The sequence below is a fragment of the Columba livia genome, chromosome 5 (assembly GCF_036013475.1).
Source record: "Columba livia isolate bColLiv1 breed racing homer chromosome 5, bColLiv1.pat.W.v2, whole genome shotgun sequence".
Classification (NCBI taxonomy): Eukaryota; Metazoa; Chordata; class Aves; order Columbiformes; family Columbidae; genus Columba; species Columba livia.
The window spans coordinates 68,770,023-68,791,354 of NC_088606.1; the positions used below are offsets into that span (position 1 = coordinate 68,770,023).

At 68.6% G+C, this 21,332-nt stretch overlaps 3 protein-coding genes across 11 annotated transcripts; 1 reads left to right on the forward strand and 2 right to left on the reverse strand.

The window, feature by feature from the left end:
• Positions 1-57: 57 nt before the first annotated feature.
• Positions 58-4,261, forward strand: LRRC55 (leucine rich repeat containing 55). The gene is made up of 3 exons (XM_065065724.1): positions 58-576; positions 1,007-1,872; positions 1,942-4,261. Exons 2-3 carry the CDS (start codon positions 1,260-1,262, stop codon positions 2,175-2,177), a joined length of 849 nt encoding a protein of 282 aa, XP_064921796.1. The 5' UTR covers positions 58-576; positions 1,007-1,259; the 3' UTR covers positions 2,178-4,261.
• A 3,025-nt stretch (positions 4,262-7,286) lies between these two features.
• On the reverse strand, positions 7,287-10,804 carry APLNR (apelin receptor). Its single transcript, XM_065065745.1, has one exon. The coding sequence runs from the start codon at positions 8,606-8,608 to the stop codon at positions 7,496-7,498; it is 1,113 nt and encodes a 370-aa protein (XP_064921817.1). The 5' UTR covers positions 8,609-10,804; the 3' UTR covers positions 7,287-7,495.
• Positions 10,805-10,949: 145 nt separating this feature from the next.
• On the reverse strand, positions 10,950-21,170 carry TNKS1BP1 (tankyrase 1 binding protein 1). Of its 9 annotated transcripts, none has more exons than XM_065065734.1 (13): positions 21,019-21,170; positions 20,375-20,496; positions 19,656-19,793; positions 18,821-19,466; positions 17,970-18,045; positions 15,939-17,252; positions 13,625-15,561; positions 12,829-13,135; positions 12,451-12,583; positions 12,214-12,353; positions 11,895-12,061; positions 11,388-11,453; positions 10,950-11,277 (listed from the first exon to the last, which is right to left on the reverse strand). In XM_065065734.1, exons 3-12 carry the CDS (start codon positions 19,750-19,752, stop codon positions 11,393-11,395), a joined length of 4,878 nt encoding a protein of 1,625 aa, XP_064921806.1. In that variant the 5' UTR covers positions 19,753-19,793; positions 20,375-20,496; positions 21,019-21,170; the 3' UTR covers positions 10,950-11,277; positions 11,388-11,392. The 9 variants fall into 9 exon arrangements, with proteins under 9 accessions (XP_064921806.1, XP_064921810.1, XP_064921809.1 ...); XM_065065738.1 differs by having other exon boundaries at positions 20,266-20,496; XM_065065737.1 differs by lacking the exon at positions 21,019-21,170 and adding an exon at positions 20,908-21,013.
• Between the last annotated feature and the right edge of the window lie 162 nt (positions 21,171-21,332).

The following is a 21,332-nucleotide window of genomic DNA, read 5'->3' on the forward strand; positions in this document are numbered from 1 at the left end:
GCCGCCACCGCCGCCGCGGCCGCCCCGGGCGGCGGGTCCCTGTGGCCGGGGTGCGCTGGGGTGACAGCAGCCGGGAACGTCACCCCCGCTTTGTGCCGGGCTGCTGCATCTTTCCCCTCTGCCCATACGTGATTTGCTTCTGCTTTCAGAGGCCGGGAAAGCCTCATTCACCCCGTCCCGCGGGGGGGTGCTCCCGGGAGGGCTGGGGCCGGCGGGGGACCCCCTCCTCCCGCTCCAGCCCCCCATACCTCGGCCACCCGGGTGCGGGTCCCCCCACCCTGGCCGGGGTGTCCCCGGGCGGGGGCATCTCCGCCCGCCGCCATCTCCAGCGCATCCCGCTCTCCTGTTGCTCAGAGATGTGGAGGCAGTTGCTAAGAGACACCGACACGTCAGTATCTGGCCCTAAGGAAAAAAGAGAGAGAAAAGAAGAGCCAGAGAAAGAGAGAGACAAGGGAGGCCGGGGAGGAGGAGGGGAGGGAGGAGGTGGGGAAAGACCCGCTCATCGCCAGGCTCGGCAGCACCGCGGCCGCTCGCCCAGGGCGGGGGTCCCGGGCAAGCCGACCCCCCCGTCCCGCCGTGAGTCCGGGAGCGGCCCCGGCGGGGAGGGAGGGGGCGGCGGGGGGAGCGGCGGGGGCGGCGTGAGCCCGGGCTGGGCGCTGGGGAGGGATGGGCCGGGGCGGGAGGAGGGAGCGGAGCGGCGGCGGGGGGAGCGGGCGAGCGGGCCGGGGGGATGTCGGGCGGGGTGCGGGGGGGCCGGGAGGGGGTGTCCCCACAGCGGGGTGGGGAGCGGCACTCGCGGCTCTGGCCACGGCCGGCCGGGCCGCACGGGCCAAGGTCAGCGTGGCTGGGGGCTCCTTTTTGGCTGAAATCCCCGGGGGGTGGGGGCGGCCCCGGCCTGGGGGGCACGGGGGTGCGGGTGCCCCGCACAGCCACCGCGGGCTGCACAAGCCGTGCCCCCCCGCAGGGCGGCTGGCTAGCGTGGCTCTCCCGCCCCTCTTCCTCGCAGGCAGCTGAGAACGGCCCGACGCCGCAGCCGCGGGGCTCGCCGAGCGCCGCGCCCCCGGGGGATGTAGCGCGGCCCCGAATGCCGCCGGGACGCCGGGAGCATCGCAGTGACAGCTCAGAGCGCGGCCGCGCTCCCCGCCGCTGCGGCGGCCCCCGGCGTGCGCAGGCAGCGGCCCTTTCCCGCGGCGGGATGGCCCCCGCCGCCCCGTGAGGGCCCGGAACCGCCCCGGGCGGGGGCTCCCCGCCGCCCCGCCATGCTGCTGCGCCCCTGGCTGCTGGCGGCGGCGGCGGCGGTGGCGGCGGGCGGCGGGGCGGGCTGCCCGGTGCTGTGCTCGTGCCGCGGGCAGGCGGTGGACTGCAGCGGGCAGCGGCTCTTCTCCGTGCCCCCCGAGCTGCCGCTGGACACCGGCAACCTCAGCCTGGCGCACAACCGCATCGCCAGCATCCCGCCCGGCTACCTGGCCTGCTACGGGCAGCTGCGCGCCCTGGACCTGCGCAACAACTCGCTGGCGGCGCTGCCGGCCGGGCTGTTCCTGGGCGCGCCCCGCCTGGCGCACCTGGACCTGAGCTACAACAACTTCAGCCTGGTGCCCGCAGACATGTTCCGCGAGGCGCGGGGGCTGCAGCGCCTGGACCTCAGCCACAACCCCGGGCTGCGGCGGGTGCACCCGCAGGCGTTCCGCGGGCTGGCGCAGCTGCGGGAGCTGGACCTCAGCTACGGGGGGCTGGCGGCCCTCAGCCTGGACGCGCTGGAGGGGCTGCCGGGGCTGGTGGGGCTGCGCCTGGGAGGCAACCCCTGGGTGTGCGGCTGCGCCATGGAGCCCTTCCTCAAGTGGCTGCGGGGACGCATCCAGCGCTGCGCCTCAGGTGGGTGCCGCCTCTCCCCGAGCCCCCCGCCCTGCGCCCCTCGGGGCCCTGACACCGCCCTCCCATCAGATTCACAGCTGGCCGAGTGCCGGGCCCCCCCCGAGGTGGCGGGAGCCCCCCTGCTGTCCCTGACGGAGGAGAGCTTCCAGGCCTGCCACCTCACCCTGACGCTGGACGACTATCTCTTCATCGCCTTCGTCGGCTTTGTCGTCTCCATCGCCTCAGTGGCCACCAACTTCCTGCTGGGCATCACTGCCAACTGCTGCCACCGCTGGAGCAAGGCCAGCGAGGACGAGGACGTTTAGGTACCGCCACCGCCAACGTCCCCCCGACCCGGACACCCCAGCTGGGACACCTGACTGTGCCTTGTCCTCGTCCCCTCCCGCTGTCCCCTGTGCCGGGGTGGCCCTCAAGACACTGGCCCAGCTGTGGCAGGGGAGACTGGGGGATGGATTCTCTTCCTTTTGCCCCAAAACAAGGAGTGTTTGTCCCAGTGAGCACCCTCCAGGATTGTCCCCTCCAGCACCATGAGCTTGGACCCCCCCATTCCCACTACCCAGGGCCGGTGGAGGCAGCAGCACAGGGTTCTGTGGGGGTCCTGTGGGGGTCCCATGGGGGCTGCAGCTGCAGAGCAACCCCCTGCTTGCCAGAGAGACCCCCAAAAGCAGCGTGTGCCTTGGGGGACGCCAGCCACTCTCCCTGGGGAAAACCACGGAAATCCTCGTGTTCAGCCCAAAAGCAGCACCAGTGGAGGCCCTCGAATCCTGCCCCCACTCTTCAGCCTCCCCAAAAAGCTGGGGGGCCAAGCCCAGGACCCGGTGCTGACACGCAGCTCGGCACCGCCGCCCCCATGAGAGGGACCCGGGGACACCTGCGCCTTGCTGGTGACACCGGGACAGCACCGGGGCCACCGTGCCTGGTGATGGCCAAGCTGCCGGCACCGCCTGGACACGTCTCAGTCCCCACCTTCCCTCCCAAAGCCTCGCGCAGGTTTGGGACCAAACCGGGTCTGCGCGGCTGCGGGACATCCCTGCTTGCTGCTGTGGGCAGGCTGGGAGGCGAAAAGAGCACCAAAAAAAGAGAAAAAAGAAAACAAAAAGCACGAAGGACCCGTCTGTGCGGCCGCGTCCTCGTGGTGTCCGTGGCGGCGTCGGGGCCGGCTGTGCGGGCCGTGGCCGCGGCAGCGGTGCAGGGCTGGGCGCTCGGTGCCTGCCGGGAGTGGGGTGTGGGTGTGGGTGCAGGTTACAACCACAGAAAACGGTCAGCTCTTCCCCGCGCCCACAGGAGGGCAGCGGCCCCCGCGCTGCGGCGGGAACAGGCACGTGGGCTCTTCTTTCTTTAGTTTCCTTTATTTTTTCCTTTTTGGTAAGTCTGGACACCCCTCTGCACACAGAGGACGCGCTGTGTCCCCGCACCGCAGCTCCTGGTTCTGGGCACCGCGGGAAGAGCCGACTTGCCTCCCACCAGACCCGCTGTCTGTGTTTCCGAGGCAGGACGGGCCTGGCGCTGCGCTGCCCGCGGGGACAGGGACCCCTGGGTGTGACCCTGGCGCTGCGCTGCCCATGGGGACAGGGACCCCTGGGTGTGACCCTGGCGCTGCGCTGCCCGCGGGGACAGGGACCCCTGGGTGTGACCCTGGCGCTGCGCTGCCCGCGGGGACAGGGACCCCTGGGTGTGACCCTGGCGCTGCGCTGCCCATGGGGACAGGGACCCCTGGGTGTGACCCTGGCGCTGTGCTGCCCGCGGGGACAGGGACCCCTGGGTGTGACCCTGGCGCTGCGCTGCCCGCGGGGACAGGGACCCCTGGGTGTGACCCTGGCGCTGTGCTGCCCGCGGGGACAGGGACCCCTGGGTGTGACCCTGGCGCTGTGCTGCCCATGGGGACAGGGACCCCTGGGTGTGACCCTGGCGCTGCCCGCGGGGACAGGGACCCCTGGGTGTGACCCTGGCGCTGTGCTGCCCGCGGGGACAGGGACCCCTGGGTGCTGATTCTGCCAGCGGCCCTGGCACAGGGGGACATGGGGTGCAGGACACAGGGTGCCGGCCCCCCAGGGGTGTCCCTGCAGCACGGCTGCCTGCACCCTGCTGTGCCCTGGCTGTGCCGGCCCTCTGCCTCACCCGCAGCCTTTGGCTTCTTTTTCTTTTTCACTTTTTCCTTGTTTCTTTTATTGTTTTTCTAACTCTTTATCCCACTTCCTTTCCTTTCCTTTCCTTTCCTTTCCTTTCCTTTCCTTTCCTTTCCTTTCCTTTCCTTTCCTTTCCTTTCCTTTCCTTTCCTTTCCTTTCCTTTCCTTTCCTTTCCTTTCCTTTCCTTTCCTTTCCTTTCCTTTCCTTTCCTTTCCTTTCCTTTCCTTTCCTCTCCTCTCCTCTCCTCTCCTCTCCTCTCCTCTCCTCTCCTCTCCTCTCCTCTCCTCTCCTCTCCTCTCCTCTCCTCTCCTCTCCTCTCCTCTCCTCTCCTCTCCTTCTCTTCTCACTGCACCCAACATGGGTGGTTGAACAGCTGAGTTTGTGCAGAGCACATTTTATAACCGTGGACTTTTGTAAAACAGTGAGTGCTTTCTCAGAGCTGAACCTCAACAACAAAGAGCGTCAGGCAGCCCGGCTCAGGGCCAGGGACACCTGTGCGTGTTGCGGACACTCGTGACCGGCGGGGACACACGTGTGCAGTGGGGACACATGTGGCCAGCGGGACACGCGTGTGCGGCCGGGGCCCCGCGCTGCCCCACACCCGCCGAAGGCAGCAGCCGTGTTTTCCTCACGGCTCTTCCTGTTGTTCCTCCGGCAGCATCTCCAGTCCCAGCTGCCGGCAGCCGGGTCACCTCCGTGTCACCTCGCTCCCCGGGACCCCTCCTGGCCCCGGCCATGGGGCAGGGGGACATGGGGACTGTCCCGACTCTCCGGAGCCAGGGGGTCGGGTGGCAGCTGGGCTGTGTCACTTCACCGTCCCAATGTCCACCCACTCGTCCCTCCCATCGTCCTCCCACCTGGAGCCTTTTCTTCTTCTGAAGAGGGAGAATCAGCCCCAAGGGTTGTCAGGGACCAGGGCTTGGTGTGGTGGGGGACACATTGGGACAGGGAGCCCCAAAATGCCCCCCAGGCACCTTCTCTCTCACCCCATGGTTACGTTCTCAGCTATTTCTGAGCCACCAGGTCTCTCCAAAGCTCCTCTGTGCAGCTTCGACACCGCGGCTTCAGCACCACCACGTTATCCTGGCACAAATCTGAGCCGGACGCCCCCAGCACAGCGCGGGGGTGCGGGTGCCCCCTCTGTCCCCCCAGCACAGTTGAGGGGTGCGGGTCCCCCCTCTGTCTCCCCAGCACAGTTCGGGGGTGCGGGTTCCCCCGTTTGCTTTGGGGTGGGATGTGTGAAGGCAGCGCAGAGCTGGGTGTAAACCAGGATGTCACTTCAAAGGGGACACCTGGGGACATCACCTGGCTTAGCACAACACCAAATCATTTCGGCACCCCCGGGGCGGGATGGGGGCGTTGAACCTCCTGCTTGGCCATTTGGCAACTTGAAAAAGCAGCTTGGGGCTGGGAGAGCTGGCTCCTGTCCCCATACCCATACCCATGCCCGTCCCCATCCCCATCCCCATCCCCATCCCCATCCCCTCCCCGTCCCCGTCCCCTCCCCGTCCCTGTCCCCACCAGCTGTGTCTCCCCGTCAGAGCCCAGGGACACTTGTAGCTGCACCCAAAGGTCCCTGCACAGAACAACCCCCTTTTTCCAGCGCCTCGTCCCCGTGGCACAGGATCTGGGGACATCTGGCTGGGCTCCGCGGACCCCAGCAGAGCTCAGATCCACAGTGGGCTGCACGTCACTTTTTCGGGATCAAGGGTCCCCGAGCTCCGCAGCTCCCCGGCCCTCCCAGGCTTTTCCGAGGATGCTCCCGGTCTCGCAGGGTCCCCATCCCCCCGTCCCCGTCCCCAGCTGTCCCCCCTCTATCTTCGCTCCTCATCTGCGCTGCCGCAGGAAGGCAACACCTTCCTTATCTCCTTCCGACGGGTGGTCCGGGCCCCGCTGCCCCCGCCGCCCCCCGGCCCTGGCGTCCCTGCGTGTCCCCCAGAGACTCGGCAGCCAAACATTTCCCTCCTGGAAGGGAAAGGGAAATCTCCAAGAGGCGGACAGAAAGCCGGCGGTTCGTCCGCGCTGGCAGGGAGCCCTGCAGCCATTTCCGCGCCCGGACACCCACCGGCAGGAAACTGCCCTCCACAGCTCCCCCCGAAAACGGGGTCCCCGCCACCCCCTTTAACGCCGGGGTATTTGGGGTGGAGGGGGGGATAAATGGGATAAATGATGGAGAGATGGATGGCTAGATGGGTAGAGGGAGGCGTGCACTGATGGATGGACGGGCGGACTGACAGACGGACCGACAGATGAGCGGTGTCAGGGGGTCTCTCCAGGGCAGCTGAGCCTGGAAGGTACCTTGGATATAAACGTTTGTCCCTCAGATTGCCCTTTGGGCCACGGCCCCACGTGCAGCCGTTCCACCCCCTGAGCCCCGGCTCCTACATCAAACCAGCACTACGGGGAGCCCCCAAAACCCCAGCTGGAGTGACAAGAGCCCCTTTGCCGGGGGGGTCATCCAAACCACAGCCCCCGGCCACCCCCTCAACTGACGTGGTGAAGACAAAGGACCACACGGGGGGGGGACGGCTCTGGCCGGGCTGGCTCCCAAAAGCCGGCGGTGGCAACCGGGAGGGTGAGGCGGCCCCCCCGACGGGAAGCGCCCAAGGAACCCAGTAATGGTCCCGCATCCTTTCCAAGCGGGAACAAAGGCCGAGGAGACAGGATAGTTCATCACCAGTAAATGAAGGATGTAAATAACTAATAGGGGCAAGATTTATTTAGAGCGGAGTGTCAGGAAGCCGCGGGGCCGGGAGGAAAGCGGCAGAGGAGCCGTTTGGTGGCTCATCAAAATCCCGGGTCAGCGTGGGCCGCTGTCCTGCGGCACCCAAAACCCGCCCGTCCCAACCCGCACGGTGCCCGGCCCCCGGTCTGGGTGCTCAGCAGCACCGGCGCTGGGCTGTCACGCTGCGGGGGGGTCACCCAGGGCGGCTCTGGCCCCAGATAAGGAGGAGAAAAGCCCGAAAATGGGATTTGGTGGGACAGGCGGCTGCCTGATGCAATCAGGGCTGCGGGGGCTGGGGCAGGCGGGACACCCGGCGGGGGCTTTGTGGTGTTAAACATCCACGTCCAGGCGTCTCAACGTTGGATGCGCTGGGGGGGAGCTCCTGTTTCCCAGGTCTGTGCGGGGACAGAGGCCGCAGGGCTGGGGGGTGCCCAGGAGGGGACACAGGGACACCCCTTCATGCACACCCCCACCCCTGCTCACACCCCCCTGAAGCCAGCCATCCCACCCACTCCATGTGCCCACAACCCTTCCCGTCTCCTCACACAGAGCTGCACACTCCTTTTTTAACCAAAATTCCTTTATTTGTCACAAAATACAAAGCCCTGTGGATGCCAGGGAAGCCGCCCCTGCCCGAGCCCCCTGGGGTCTGCCCCAGCCTCAGTTTCCCCTCCCCGTGAGCAGGGGGTCCCAAAGCAAGCCAGGCTCTGGGGTGCGGAGGAGGCGGCGGGTCCCCCAAGGAGACCAGCTCGGGGGGGCCCGGGGCGGGGCTCAGGCGCGGAACAGCGTCTCCTGCGTGGCGGGGTCCAGCTTGCCCCCCGGGAGCGGCGCCCCCTTGCCGACGGGGGGGTGGCTGTGCCCCGAGGAGTAGCTGGCCGAGCGCTCGGTGGGCGCGCCGGGCGCGCGGCAGCACAGGAGCGTGGCGCAGGCGTGGCGGAACCGCGGGTCGAAGAAGGCGTAGAGGAAGGGGTTGAGGCAGCTGTTGACATAGGCGATGGCCGTGCAGTAGGGGTGCAGGTTGTTGAGGAAGGCGTGCAGGCCGCAGGACCAGGGCAGCACATCCAGGTCCATCAGGACATAGAGGGTCTTGACCAGGTGGAAGGGCAGCCAGCAGCCCCCGAAGGCGGCCACCAGCACCGTGATGATGGTCAGGAGCCGCTTGCGCTTGCGGGGCCCCTCGGGCCGCTCCCGGCGGAAGTGGGTGGCCACGGTGCGGGCGATGAAGAAGTAGCAGGTCAGCATGACGGCGAACGGGGCCACGAAGCCCAGGGCGGTGGACGAGAGCCCCAGCCCCACCTCCCAGGCGACCTCGGTCCCCGGCGCCGCCAGGCCCCCGTAGTCCATGTAGCAGGTGATCTTGGTGTCCCCCCCCAGCGCGGCCGCCCGCCGCAGCACCAGGGCCGGTAGCGCCAGCAGAGCCGCCAGCACCCACAGGGCCACCGTGGCCACTAGCCCGCTGACCCGTGAGCGCAGCTTGGCCGTGGCCAGCGGCCGCACGATAGCCAGGTAGCGGTCGAAGCTCAGCCCCGTCAGGCAGAAGACGCTGGCATACATGTTGACAAAGACCAGGTAGCTGCTGACCTTGCAGGCGGCCGTGCCGAAGGGCCAGTGGTAGCCCAGCCAGGCGTAGGCGGCCCACAGCGGCAGGGTGGCCACGAAGGTGAGGTCGGCAGCGGCCAGGTTGGCGATGAAGGTGTCGGCCGAGCGCCGGCGGTCCCGGCCGCCCTTGAAGACGGTCCAGAGGACCAGCCCGTTGCCCGCCGTGCCCAGCAGGAACACCAGCAGGTAGAGGGCGGGCAGCAGCGCCAGCGACGGGCCCCACTCCGCGTACTCGCACTCCGTCTCATTGTCCCCATAGGCATAGGCGTCTGTCACCTCCTCCATGGCGCTGGGCTCAGCTCAGCTCATCCCGGGCTCACCGAGCTCCTCCGGCCCTCTGAGCCCAGCCCCGCGAATCCCACCGGTTACCTCCCCTTCCTCCTCCTCCCCGTCCTCCTCCGCCCTCCTCCTGGACGGGGCGGGAGGGTGGACGGGAGGGCCCCGTGGGAAATTTCACAGCTCCCCCTCACCCTCCATCTGGCTCCTTCCTGGGGGGTTTGCCGAGCTCTCACCCAAGTGTCAAAGCGTCAGCCCGCGAGATAACCCCCCGCGCAGGGCACTGCCCCGGGGACCGCGCTCACCCCCAGCACCGGCTCGGTGCCGCGGCTCGGGGAGCAGCCCCGGCGGTTGGGGGTCTCACCTTGGGGTGCTGCATCCGGCATTCGCATCGGGGTGTCACACTTTGAGCTTTTTGCGTTTGGCGGGCTGCGTGGGACGATCTGCCGCAGGGTGTTGGCGGGGGTGCCGCATTTGGCGTTCTACATGTGGGACTCTGCGTTCGCTGTTGGGATGTCCCACTTGGCCTTTCACAATTTGCTTCCAGGGTTCTGCATTTCACGAACAGCCGTGGCACCGGAGGGTCCTGGACTGCTGGGGCCGTTTCGAGTGTGCCAAGCTGGGGAGACCTTTATGCATTGACCGAAAGTCTGGGGAGCGGGCGCTCCAGGGCTCCCCCAGCTCACGAAAAGACCATCTCAAGGCACGGGCTGCTGAGGGAGCGGCCGGAGCCCCCGCTGCGCCCTGCGCAGGCTGCGCCGTCCACGGAGCAACTGGATGCTGCAACGGCTCCGGCTGAGCCGGGAGAGGACGAAAATCACTCCCACCCCAAAAGTAACACTGGGAGGCAGCAGGAAGCGGGCAGCTCCACAGCCCAGCGGGGCACGGACGGGCCGGCCCGGCAGGACCGAGCTCTCACCGTTACAGCACCGGAGGAGCCAAGAGGGACTTTGCAAAACGCCTGAAAAGCCCCGAGTCCCCGCGAGGGGGAAGCGCGGGGGGAGGCGGAGCGGAGGCGCCTTTGGCTGCCGGAACAGGTAAACGCGGGAGGAACGGGTGGCCAAACGGCATGGCCGGAACCCGCAGGATGGAGATGGGGGACGCGGCCGCCACGAGAGCAAAACCCCCCAGCGAACCCCCCATGGGCGCAGCAGGTCCCTTCAACCGGCAAAGTGCCGTGAGGAAGGGGGTGGTGGGCCATTCGGTGGCTGAAACGGGGGGAGCTCGACAGGGTCTCCAAGATTAGAACAAACGAAGGGAGAGGGGCTGGGCTGTGAGCCGGGGGCAGCGGAGCTGGGGGGGCACCGTGGCCACCAAACCTGCCACCCAAAGGGACCCGGAGCCGTGGCCTGGGATGGTAAACCTGGCTAGAGACAATGGACATTGCAATGACCCGGGACAGCCCCTGGGACGGCGCACGGAGCCCAGGCTGCGGGGCCGAGGCCAGCCCGGCCTCGAGAATATCATAAAGACCTGCTTAGAACTGACACAAACGTGAGGGCTGCTGATTTCGGCTACAATGCAAAGTTGTTTAAAGAAGGGACAGACCCCCACACAGACCCAGCCTAAGACGTGACTTAACCATGTTAGCTAAGAAATGAACAGAACAGCGAAATAAAGGGAATGCTAATGAGCCCCTCGGCGTCGCCGGGAGCGGCTGCACAGGAGCTGTTCCATCGCTATTAATAACGCCTGGGGTTATTTCTGTCTGCCGTGGGCAGCGCAGGTAACCCCCGCCAGCCCCGCGCGGTGACGCCAAACAGTCCCCGGCCCTGCCCAGTCACCCGTGTCCCCACAGCAGGGACAGCTCGGCTCCCGCACAGTCCCCACTGTCCCCCGGGGTCCTGCTGTGGCCCCCGGCTCCAGGCTGGTGAAGGCCCCGCAGGCGGTGGGAAGGGGCGTTACCCACGGGGGGCTGATAACCAACACCTTACCCACACCACCGGGATGGGACGGGCAGCGTTTGGCTGTGCCACGGGCTGGGATTTGGTGGCTTTCTGGGGTGGCTGGAGTCACCCACGTCCTCCTCCTCGGCCATGTCTCCCCGAGTCCCTCCCAGCCCAGCTGTGGGGACACGGGTGTCCCCCCCATGGCCCAGCCTGCAGTTGTGTTGCAGCTACAGTCATCGCTGGGGGGCCCAGGGCACCCCCCCTGCTTTGGGAGGAGAGTGGGGCTCAGCGCCCTGTGGTCTGGGGACAGCTGGGACCCGCCCCTGCTCCTCCGGGTGACGCCGGCCCGGCAGGCAGGGCTCCCGGCAGAGAGCTCCGCCTGGTGGCTGTCCCCACCCCATGGGGACACCCCACCCAGCGCACAGCCAGCGGGCTGAGAGAAGAGAGCCAGGGCCACCACAGACCAACCAACGAGTTTTATTGTCCTGTCAAAGTGGCACCAAAATCCTCACCTGTTGCTCTTTGAATGTGATACAAGATGGGGGGAAGGAGCGCGGGGGTCACTGCCCACCCCCAGCCCCTGGGGACACGGGGACTGAGGGGCAGGGGAGCGCTGGGGGGGCCACAGGCTGAGGAAGGGGGGAAGTGTGGGGGGACGGGGGCCCTGCGAGCATCATACAAAGTGCATAGGTGTGTGTGTGTGTGTGTGTCCCGCCTCGGGCAGGGGACAGGCCTGGTCCTGGTGACAGCGGCAGGTGGCCCTGGAGACGCGCAGGCAGGAGAGCGAGCCTGGAAGAGACAGAGCAGAGGGGGCGAGGTCCAGCCCCACGTCCCCCCAGGTCCAGCCCCACGTCCCCCCAGGTCCAGCCCCACGTCCCCCCAGGTCCAGCCCCACTCACCCCGCTCACGGTTTCTTCTTCTTCAGCTTCAGCGCCTGCAGCCAGTGGGGTGGGGAGGCGTCGGACCTGGGAGGGGTTGGCACCGTGTCAGCCCCCAAAGCCCCCCGACCCAGCGGAACCCTGGGGCACGGCCAAGGGGTCCCGGCTGCTGGGGCGGGGGGAGGCAGGGAGGGCAGGGACAGGCAGCTGCCGCTGGAGCTTTAAGGGCTCAGTCCCAAGGACTGTTTAGGGTGGAGCAGCCCTGCTCTCCAGGCAACCGGGCCTGGGAAAGCCGGGCCCAGGAAAGCCTCCCGCCACGCCCAGCTCCGGCCAGGGAGGGCCCAGCCCAGCACCTGTGAACACCAGGGGGACCAGCCCAGAGACCCCCACACCCCTCAGTGTCCCTCTGCAGCTTTGAAGCACCCCAGAACCCCTCGTCTCTCAGTGCTCGTTCCACAGGGCACAGGACAGTGGCAAGCCCCCAGCCCCTCCCCAAGGTCCTCCGGGGGTCCCGTGCCCCCCACTCACCCTGAGGACTTGTCTGGCTTGGGAGGCAGCGCCAGGGGCTTCCCACTCAGGCCAGGGATCTTGCAGGACTTGGAGCGCTGGACATGGGGGTCCCTGGGGGGGGTGGCCTTGCCGTCCCCCGGCACAGCCCCCTCCTCAGCCGAGCGATTGCGACCCCTCAGCTTGGCCTGGGCACAGGGAGCACGGTCAGAATGCCACACGGGCCATGTCCCCTCCCCTGCCTCAGCCAGCGCCCTCCAACCCTCCTCAGTTTCCACTCTCCTGCTCAAACCGCCCCCTCGCCTGGCCGGGAGGTGCCCCCCAGCACCGCGGGTCCCACCTTGAGCGCAGAGGCGCTGAGGCTGGGAAACAGCGGCACCTTCACCCCCCTGCCCAGCGGGGACGCGCGCACCCGCCGGCTCCGGGGCTCTTCCACTGCCTCCTCGTCGGAGGACGCGTCCGGCCGGGCTGGACGGGGCTCTGCAGGAGGACACGGGGACAGTGTCACCGTCAGACCCCCTGCCGAGGACAGACACCCCCCCGCAGCCCCTGCGCTGCTGTCAGCCCCGGCTCTTACCAGTGGAGTCGCGGAAGATCCAGCTGTCCCCCTCGGCGGCGGCGGCGGGGCGCAGGGCGGGTGCGCGGTGCGGGCGCTTGCGGCCCAGGCTGGCCTTGCTGCGGTACACGCTGCTGTCCAGCACCGCCGTGTCCTGCAGGACAGGGACCGTCACGGACAGCACCGGCAGCCCCAGGACGGGTCACAGCCAGCACTGGGAGCCCCGGAACACCCCCAGCCAGCGCGCCCACAGACCCCACAGCAGCACTGGGGTCCCCGAATCCACAGGCTGCCCCTCCAGGGAGGGCCAGCATGACACCCCCATCCCCAGAGGAGTCTCCAGCAGCCGGCTGCCCCGGGGGCGCACGGGGGGCTGGACGCCGCCCCCTCCCTGCTCACCTCCAGGAAAGAGAAGTCCTGCCCGGCGCAGTCCGGGGGTCCCGCGGGGCAGGGCTGCTCCTCCTGCCCGCTCGGGGGGCTGCCCCCATCCGGGTGCTCTGCAGGGGAACCCTCGCTCTCGCTGTCGGGCAGGCTTCCCCCGCCAGCTCCCAGCGAGGCTGAGGGGCTGTGCAGAGGATCAGCTGGTGTGGGGATGTCCTGTTTCTCCCTGGTGGGGCTGGGTGGCTCGCTGCGGGGACACTCCTCAATGCAGGGGACAGCCAGAGTGTCACCCACCAGCGGGCTGGGGGCCGAGAGATGGAGGGTCCTGTTCGGGGAGACAAGACGAGAGTCAGAGTTTCTCCAGCTCCAGCCAGTACAGCCCTTCCCCTGCCCTGATTTTGGCAATCCCCAGCTCTGTAAATTGGACTGAAATCAGGGTTCCCACATCCTGGGGAAACAGTAAGGGCACAGGAGCAATTCTGCCACTTCTGAGGGGCCAAAGGAAGAGCAGCACCCCCAAACTGTGTACATGGCTCCCCACCTCAGAGGGAGACTGGCACGAGAAGCCCCGGCAGCATCATCCCGTCCTGGACCAGGGCTGGTCCTGCCAGGACAAGCTGAAACCCCATCCCTCGAACAGTTCCAGCTGCGGGGCCGGGGGCTGCAGAAGATGTGGGGCTGGGAAGGGGGAGCCCCAGCAGCGACTGAGGCCTGGCAGGACACAAGGCCACAGCGTTGCAAGTCCCCGCTGCAGACACCCAAGGCGGACAGTTCCCTGCTGGGGCCGCAATGCCACCGCCACCGCCCTCCTTACCCGTCCACGGAGCTGGTGTCCCCTGCCAGGCTCTGCTCCCCGGCACTGAAGTCCCGGCTCCGTGCGGCACAGCGGGCGCCGAACGCGCTGGCCCACTCCTGGTGCGTGGCCTCGGTGTCGCGCCCCCCGCTCCAGCCCGGGTCCTCCAGCCGCGTGCCGCCCGGTGTGGGCAGGGCACTTGGCGCAGGCAAGGCGTTTGGTGCAGGCGATGTATTTGGCACAGCCAGGCTGTCCAGCCCCGTGCCCCAGGCCGGCTGGCCCAGTCCCACTGCACCGGCACCACCAGAACTGGAGCTGCCGAAGTCGAGAGCCCTGTGCCAGGCTCCCAGGGGCTCCCCCAGTCCCCCAGCCCAGGACACGGAGCCATCCGATGGTGCTCCAGCACTGCAGGGCTCTGGCACCCGCTCTGTGCCAATGACACCAAACTGGTTGTGGCGCTCAGCCCCTCCAAGCTCTCCAGCCCAGTCCCTGCTGCCGGTGACACCGCACTCCTGCCGACCGGTGCAGCCCCAGCCGGGCTCTGGTGCTTCGGGGCCACGGCAGCCAGTTGCATCGTCCTTCCCAACGCCAAAGGCATTGACCAGCTCGGTTTGGCCGAGGCTGCGCTCACCAGCCCAGCTCAGCCGCTCGTGACTAAACTCTCCTTCCTTTGCGGTGTTCGCAGAGCCACGCTCGCTGACCCAGGCTGCTTGGCTGGGGCTGAACTCTCTGTCCTGGCTCCCCACATCCCCAGTGCTGTATCCGCCATCCCAGGCGGGTCTGCACCCACTGTCCCTGCTCTCCACCTCTCTGCTGCCGCCCTCGCTGGCCCAGGCCGCTCTGCTGGAACTGAACTCTTCGTCCTGCATCTCCACGTCCCTGGTGCGGTACTCATCATTCCACGCTGGTCGGCTGGGGCTGAACTCTCTGTCCTGGCTCTCCATGTCCCTGGTGCTGGTGTCACCAGTCCACGCTGGTCGGCTGGGGCTGAACTCTCTGTCCTGGCTCTCCATGTCCCTGGTGCTGGTGTCACCAGTCCACGCTGGTCGGCTGGGGCTGAACTCTCTGTCCTGGCTCTCCATGTCCCTGGTGCTGGTGTCACCAGTCCACGCTGGTCGGCTGGGGCTGAACTCTCTGTCCTGGCTCTCCATGTCCTTGGTGCTGGTGTCACCAGTCCACGCTGGTCGGCTGGGACTGAACTCTCTGTCCTGGCTCTCCATGTCCTGGGCACTGTACTCGCTGTCCCAAGCCACTCGGCTGGGGCTGAACTCCTTCTCTGGGGTCCCGGTGTCCCCAGTGCTGGATCTGCCAGCCCAGCCCAGTGTCAAATCCTCATCCTTGGTTTCAGGACCCCTGCTGCTGTATTTCCTGGTCCAGCCCAGGGTGAGATCCCTGTCCTTCATCTCCACATCGCCAGTGCCGTATTCACCAGCCCAGGCAGACGTGATGTCCCCGTCCCGCCTCTCCGGGTCCCCAGAGCCATACACACCAGCCCAGCTGTGCTGCCGGGAGCCAGGCTCCCTGTCCCGCTGCTGCCCGTGTCCCAGGCTGCAGCCACTGCTCCAGTCAGCTCTCCCAGGGCTGCTCTCCTCCCCGCTGCCCCACTGGGGTTTGCCGGCACCGAAGTCCTGGTCCTGCCGGCAGCTTTCCTCTGTGCCGCGGGACTCGGGCCAGTCGCTGCAGCCCAGGCTCGTTTCCCCCGTCAGCTCCGTCCCTTGGTAAGCGCTGCCCCAGTCCCTGCTGGTGGAGCCAAAGGGCCTGTCCTGCCGGTCCCTGTCCCCAGCGCTGTGGGCACTGTCCCAGTCTGGTTTGGTCTCAGGGTCCTGGTCCCGTTCAGTCTCACGAGGCCAGTCTCTCTCCCTGGCCACAGCCTCACAGCTCCAGTCGAAGGTGCCGTGGTGAGGGCTGCCAGCACCAAAGTCACTGCACAGGTCCTTCGGTGACCAGCTGAGCTGGTCCTGGGGGAAGAGGGGATTAAAGGGGGTCATACTCCTGGCTCATGCGCCTGCCAAGCCCCCCCCAGCACATCCTACAGCTTCAGGTTGGTGGGCAGCACCAGAGAGTGGCTGCTGTCCCCAATCTGCCGGTCACGGCTCCGCAGCGGGCCCACACGTGGCCGCTCCCCGGCTCTCCCTGCAGGCATGGCACAATCCGCTCACCTCCCCCAGCCCAGCAAGATTCACTCACCTCCCTGCAACCCGTCCCATCTCTTTACACACACACAGCGTGTGCCAAGGAGCACAGTGCCACACCGACACCCGCACCACGGCCCGCACCGCGGCCCAGCACCAACCCCTGCTGCTGTGGAGCTGCCCAGCCCTCCGCACCCCCTTACCTCCAGCCCCTCGGCATCTGGAGAGCCGAGCCCCGTCCTGTGGGCCCTGGGCGATGCCAACAGCTCCGTCAGCCAGCCTGGGTCGGCATGGGGGTCAGCACCCTTCGAGGGTTCTTCGGCCCGGCCTGGCCCGCCGGGGCCATGCAGGCTCCCGGGGCGGTCACCCACTGGTGCCCAGGCCAGCTCGGCTGTGGTGGGTGGATCTGTCGGGGCTGGATCTGTCAGGGCTGGATCCACTGGAGCAGCCATGATGGGGCAGCCGGGCTGGGCAGAGGTCTCGGGCTCGGCGGGGTCCCGGCCAGGTTCCGTCACGCAGACCGGGGAGCATGGCACAGTGGCATCCTGCTCTGCCTCCCCTTCCTCCTCCTCCGCTGAGCCCTCAGCCTCTCGCTGGGCCACGGGGCCCCCCGGGCACGGAGCCCCCTCCGCTGCCCGGCTGCTGGCCATGGCGCGGCCAGGCCCCTCGGACCCGCTGTTCCCCCGGGAGCACGAGGGGCGGGGGGCTGGGTCCCCCCCATCCAACTCACCCTCTATGCACAGCCCCAAGTCAGGGGTCTCCCGGATGGGGGAGCAGGGGGGTGACACTAGCCGCTGTGCCCCCTGCCCGGGGAATGTCCACTCGAAGGACTGGGACAGGCTCCAGCCACCCAGGGACAGCTCTGGCGGGGGGTCCCCAGGATGGTGCAGGGTGCTCAGCGAGCCCCCCAGCTCCCCCAGGCCCTGCCCCACTGGCAGGGGCTGCAACAGCCCCTCTGAGCATCGTCGGAGCCCTGAGTCCCTGGAAGCGGGAGGGCGGCTGGAATCAGGACCCTTAGGGGACTGGGGGGATGCTGAGGAGTCATCAGGTCCCTCCGGAGAGCCTGGGGGGCAGGAGACTTTAACAGGGGGTTCAGGGACTGGGCTGGGGGGGGCCCAGCACTCAGCAGCTGATTCGGGAGAGCCAGGGGGGCAGGTGACTCTAGGGGGCAGCTCAGGAGTGGTGGGGGGGCTGCCAGTATCGGGGGATCCCTCTCCAGGAGTGTGGGGGGAGCCGGGGGAGTGGGAGGCACCAGGCTGGGGTTCGGCTGTGGAGCAGGGGGCACCCGGGGCCTGGCTGGGGGTGGCCGGGACCTCAGCTGGAGGCTGAGCAGGGGATCTGGGGGAGCTGGGGGCTGGTGTGGGGGAGCCAGGGGCTGGGAGCTCAGCGGGAGCATGAGGAGAGCCGGGAGCCGAGATAGGGGGCTGGGTGGGCTGGAAAGGGGCCCCCGGGGCTGGGCTGGCAGGGCGTCTTGGGGAGCCGGGGGCTCCGAGGGCACTCGGCTGCAGAGAGGAGAGCTGTGGAAAGAGCCGGAGGGTCACGTCACTCAAGAGGAACTGCCCAGGAGTCACCCACCCCCAAATCGCAGCCCTCCCAAATCGCAGCCCCGATCTCCAGTGAGGGCCCCTCCTGCCAGCACCCCCTCCCCAGGCCCAAGCAGGAGGTGCCCCCGTGTCCCTGCAGCGCAGGGCTGCTCCCGTGTGACCTGGGTCCCTGCTGCCGCCCCCGCCGCCCCCCGAAGGCCCACCCTGCGGCAGCACGGAGCCAGGTGGGGAGGCAGAACCACAGCAGGAGGGAGTACAAACACCCCCGGCCCAGACTCCCACCCACCACGGGGCTGGGCACCCCCTGCCAGTGCCCTCGGGGTCTGTCCCCTCGCCAGGGTGACCCGGTGCTGCTGCCAGGGCCACAGCCCTGGTGTCACCACAGCCCAGCATCCCGGTCGCCGCCCCAAGCACCAGGAGCGGGCAGGGGCTGGCGGGGAGCCCGGAAGGGCCTGCCCTGCCGCATACCTGCCGGGTCACCAGCGGTGACTCACGGCTGCTCCCTGCACACGCCTCGGCAGCGGGGGCACTCACCCCCCCCGAAAACCTGGCCCTGCGCCCGGCACCCCAAGGAGAAAGGAGAGACACGCACCCCGCAGAGAGGGAGCCCCGGAGGAGACAGGAGAGCCCCGAAGGAGAGAGCCCAGGAGCGGAGCCGCCGCGGCGCGGGTGGGCGAGGCGAGAACTCACGTCAGCAGGGGATGGCGGCCTCCGGCATCCATGAGGGTCCCCGGCACAGCTCGGGCTGGCAGGCGGGGAGCCGCTGCTGGAGCGAAATGGGGACATAAGATGAATTCCCCTGATGTGCCTCTGCTCTCCCACCACCCGCCCAGGCATCTCCTGGCCCCAAACCGCCCGCTCTGCCTGCAGGATGGGGTTGGGGGAACCACAAGAGGCCCCCTCAGCCACCATGTGCCATACCCAAACCGGCACCAAACCACCTGTGAGGCTTTGGCTGCGGAGGGGAGGGGAGGGCGGCAAATCAGCCGCAATCTGTCTTCCGGAAAGCTTTCAGTCCTTCGGAGAACAAGTTTCTCACACTCGGGTTTAAAATAGCCCCGTCCCGCTGTCCCCGAGGTGCCCGGCTCCCGAAGCGCAGCCAAGTGCTGGCGCTCACCCAGGATGTGCCGCGGCCAGGAGCCCGCGGGTCCCGGGTTCCCCCCGCCTCGGCACGGCCGGCAGGAACGAACAGCCAGAGTGGGAAAAAGGGAGCATTTCCCAGGGGAGCGACCCCCTCCCTGTTGTTCCCGGCCCCAGGGCGCCCGGCCGGGCAGCAGGACAGCCGCTGGCTCGTTTCCCAGCCCCAGGGCTGCCGGTGGAGCGGCTTCTCAGCCGGGACAGCCCGTTCCTGCAGTCTGAGCAAACCACCGCTCCTGCGGCTGCCCTGGCCTCCCCACAGCAGCAGCTCCAGGCGCTGCCAGCTCGGCTAGGAACACCAGTGGCCTGGCCCCAGCGCCGTTACTCCTGTGCCCAGGAGGGCTCCAAGCAACGGCCCCCATCGCCGCAGCCTCTGGCCCCCTGGATCAGTCCCGGCCCCTCACCTCATCTCAGCAACCCGGTGTCTGTCATGCTCCTTTCCCAGCTCACCCGCCATGGGTTGGGGTGTCTGGTGGGGTTCGGCTGGGGGGGCTCCATCCGCCGCCCCGCTGGGGCGTCTCCGGAAGGCAGAGAAGGTCTTGGAGCCGAAGCGAGGGGAGGGATCAGGGCAAAAGGGCGAGAGCCGGGCTCGGTCTGGGCTGCCCGGGCCCTCCCTGCTGTCCATCTTGGCCAGGATCTCCTCCACCGTGGTGCCAGGGAATCGCTCTGGTTTGGTCGCCACCGGCACTGGCGTCACCTTGAAAGGAGATGGGCTTTTGCGAGGAGGGGTCAGCAGGGCGGGGGGCATCTCCTCGCCGGGGATCGAACCCGAGTCCTCAGCAGCTGCAGCCGGAGGGGACGGGAGCCCCTTTCCATTGGAGGTCTCGGGTGACTTGATGGTGAAGGAGGGGCGTCGGACGGGCCCCCCCACGCCGCCTGCACTGTAGGGCTGTGGCCCCGCCAGGCGGTTCAGCTTCTCGGCCGATGGCAGCTCCGGGCGGGGGTGCCGCGGGCCTGGCGGGGGCTGCGGCAGGGAGGGCTTGGCGGGCACGGCTGGCTTGGGCAGCACCCGGGGCTTGGGCCGCACCGGCGGCTTGGGGCGAGCGGTGCCTGCAGGACAAGCATGGAAAGGAGAGATGCACGTTGGTGAGTGCTACCAGGCCCTGTGGGAAAGGCCAGTGGGGTGCACTGGGCCCAGGACAGACCTTGGGCACCGGCCTGGTGTCCCCGGGGGGCTTTCCCAGCACAGACCGCACCAGCACCCCCACCCCTGATTCCTGCCCCACCAGGGGCACAGACCTTTCTCGGGGCTGCTGGCTGCCAGCCCAGCCCCCCCGGCCCCTGTGGGGGAGGCGCAGGGCAAGCTGGGGGCCAGGGGCTGCGGCTGGGAGGCCATGGCGAATCCGGAGCTCAGCGGACGCAGCGCACGGTCAGCCCCTGGGGAGAGAGGAAGAAGGGAGAAGCGTTTTGAGGAGCGCTCCTTCGCCCCGGCCCTGGTGGGACGAGGCGGCAGGCAGCCACGCTGCACCATGAGACCAACCCCCAGTGCTGCGCCAAACCCGCGTGTCCACCTGTGCCAGCAGCCGGCCAGCGTGCCAAACCACTATCACACTGCCAGCACCACCCTTTGTACACCGGCCCGGCTCGCATGTGCCAACCGGGCACAGCACACGCACCTCAAACAGCACTTCAGCCCCCCCGCCTGAACCCCCCTGTACACGTGGTCACCACGTGCACCCCGAGTGGGCTCCCGCACGCTGCAAACCCCCAAACACTGCGCGGTTCCCCGTTTACCTGTCCCAGACCTGCGCTGGCCTGTCCCCACACCCCGACATGCACACGTCAGCCCCACCAACCTCAGCCAAACCCACAAACCCCAGGCCGGCGCCCAGTTTGCCCCAGTACCCACCGCAGTCCCCGTTCGCCCGTGCCAGCCCCCGGGACCGCCCGGAGGTGCAGCCCCGGCAGTCGCAGAGGGGCCGGACCCCCCCGCACAGACTCCAGACTGCCCCGCTCACCTTCCCCACGGCAGCCGCATGGCGGGGGGGACCGGGGACACGGGTGGGGGCGCAGGGCGGGCGGGGAGGGGATTCCGTTCCCGCAGGTCTCACGCTGCCGCCGCTCCCGTGACTCACCGGGGCTGCGGGGACAGGAAAAACCCGCTCGGTGCCTCCTCCCGGCCCTGCCCTCTCCTCCCCTCCCCGCCTCGCTCCCTCCTGCCCCGCCGGGGTCCACCCACCCCTGGAGCCCCCTCCTCCTCCCACGGGAAACCGGCGTCACGGCCGCCCCAGCCCACATCTGGAAGCCATCGGGCCCGTTTCCCAACCCCTTGGCAGCCCCGGGACGATGACGAGGCCCCGGGACGCGGGTCTATCCCGGCCCCCCCCCGTCCCACGTCCTCCTCCGGCGGGGCCTGCTCCCGTTGCCGCGGCAACGAAGCCCCCACTCGAGTAGCTGGGTAGGCCGCAGCCAGCGGGCCCAGGCCCGTCACCGTGGCAACGGAGCCCCCCACTCGCTTTTGGGGAAAGAGGGAGGTACGGGCCCAGTGCACCCTCCGAGGCCGGAGCCGCGAGACCGCCGTCTTCGGCCCCGGCAGACACAAGGCGCCCGGGGAGATCCCGGTTCCCCGCAGGCCCGGCCCGGCGCAGCGACCCCCACTCACCCGCTGCCGCCGCCGCTGCATATTCATGAGCGCGCGCCCGCCCCACCGCTGGCCACGCCCACTCTGCCCCACCCTACACCAAACAGAGAGAGCGGCGGTCCCGGCGCCGCGTGGCCGAGCGGACCACGGAGAGGAGGGGCTAGAGAGGCGCCGTGCCCCGCCCCTGCCACCGTTATGTTTACCATCGAGAGGGCGCTAGAGAGGTTCCCACCACTGCCCGCGTCTGCAGGGGTGCTGGCGGTGCACCGCCGCCAGGACGGGGGGACCCGCCGGTGCAAGGGGTCCTGCCCGCCCCACGGCAGAGCCCAGGACCC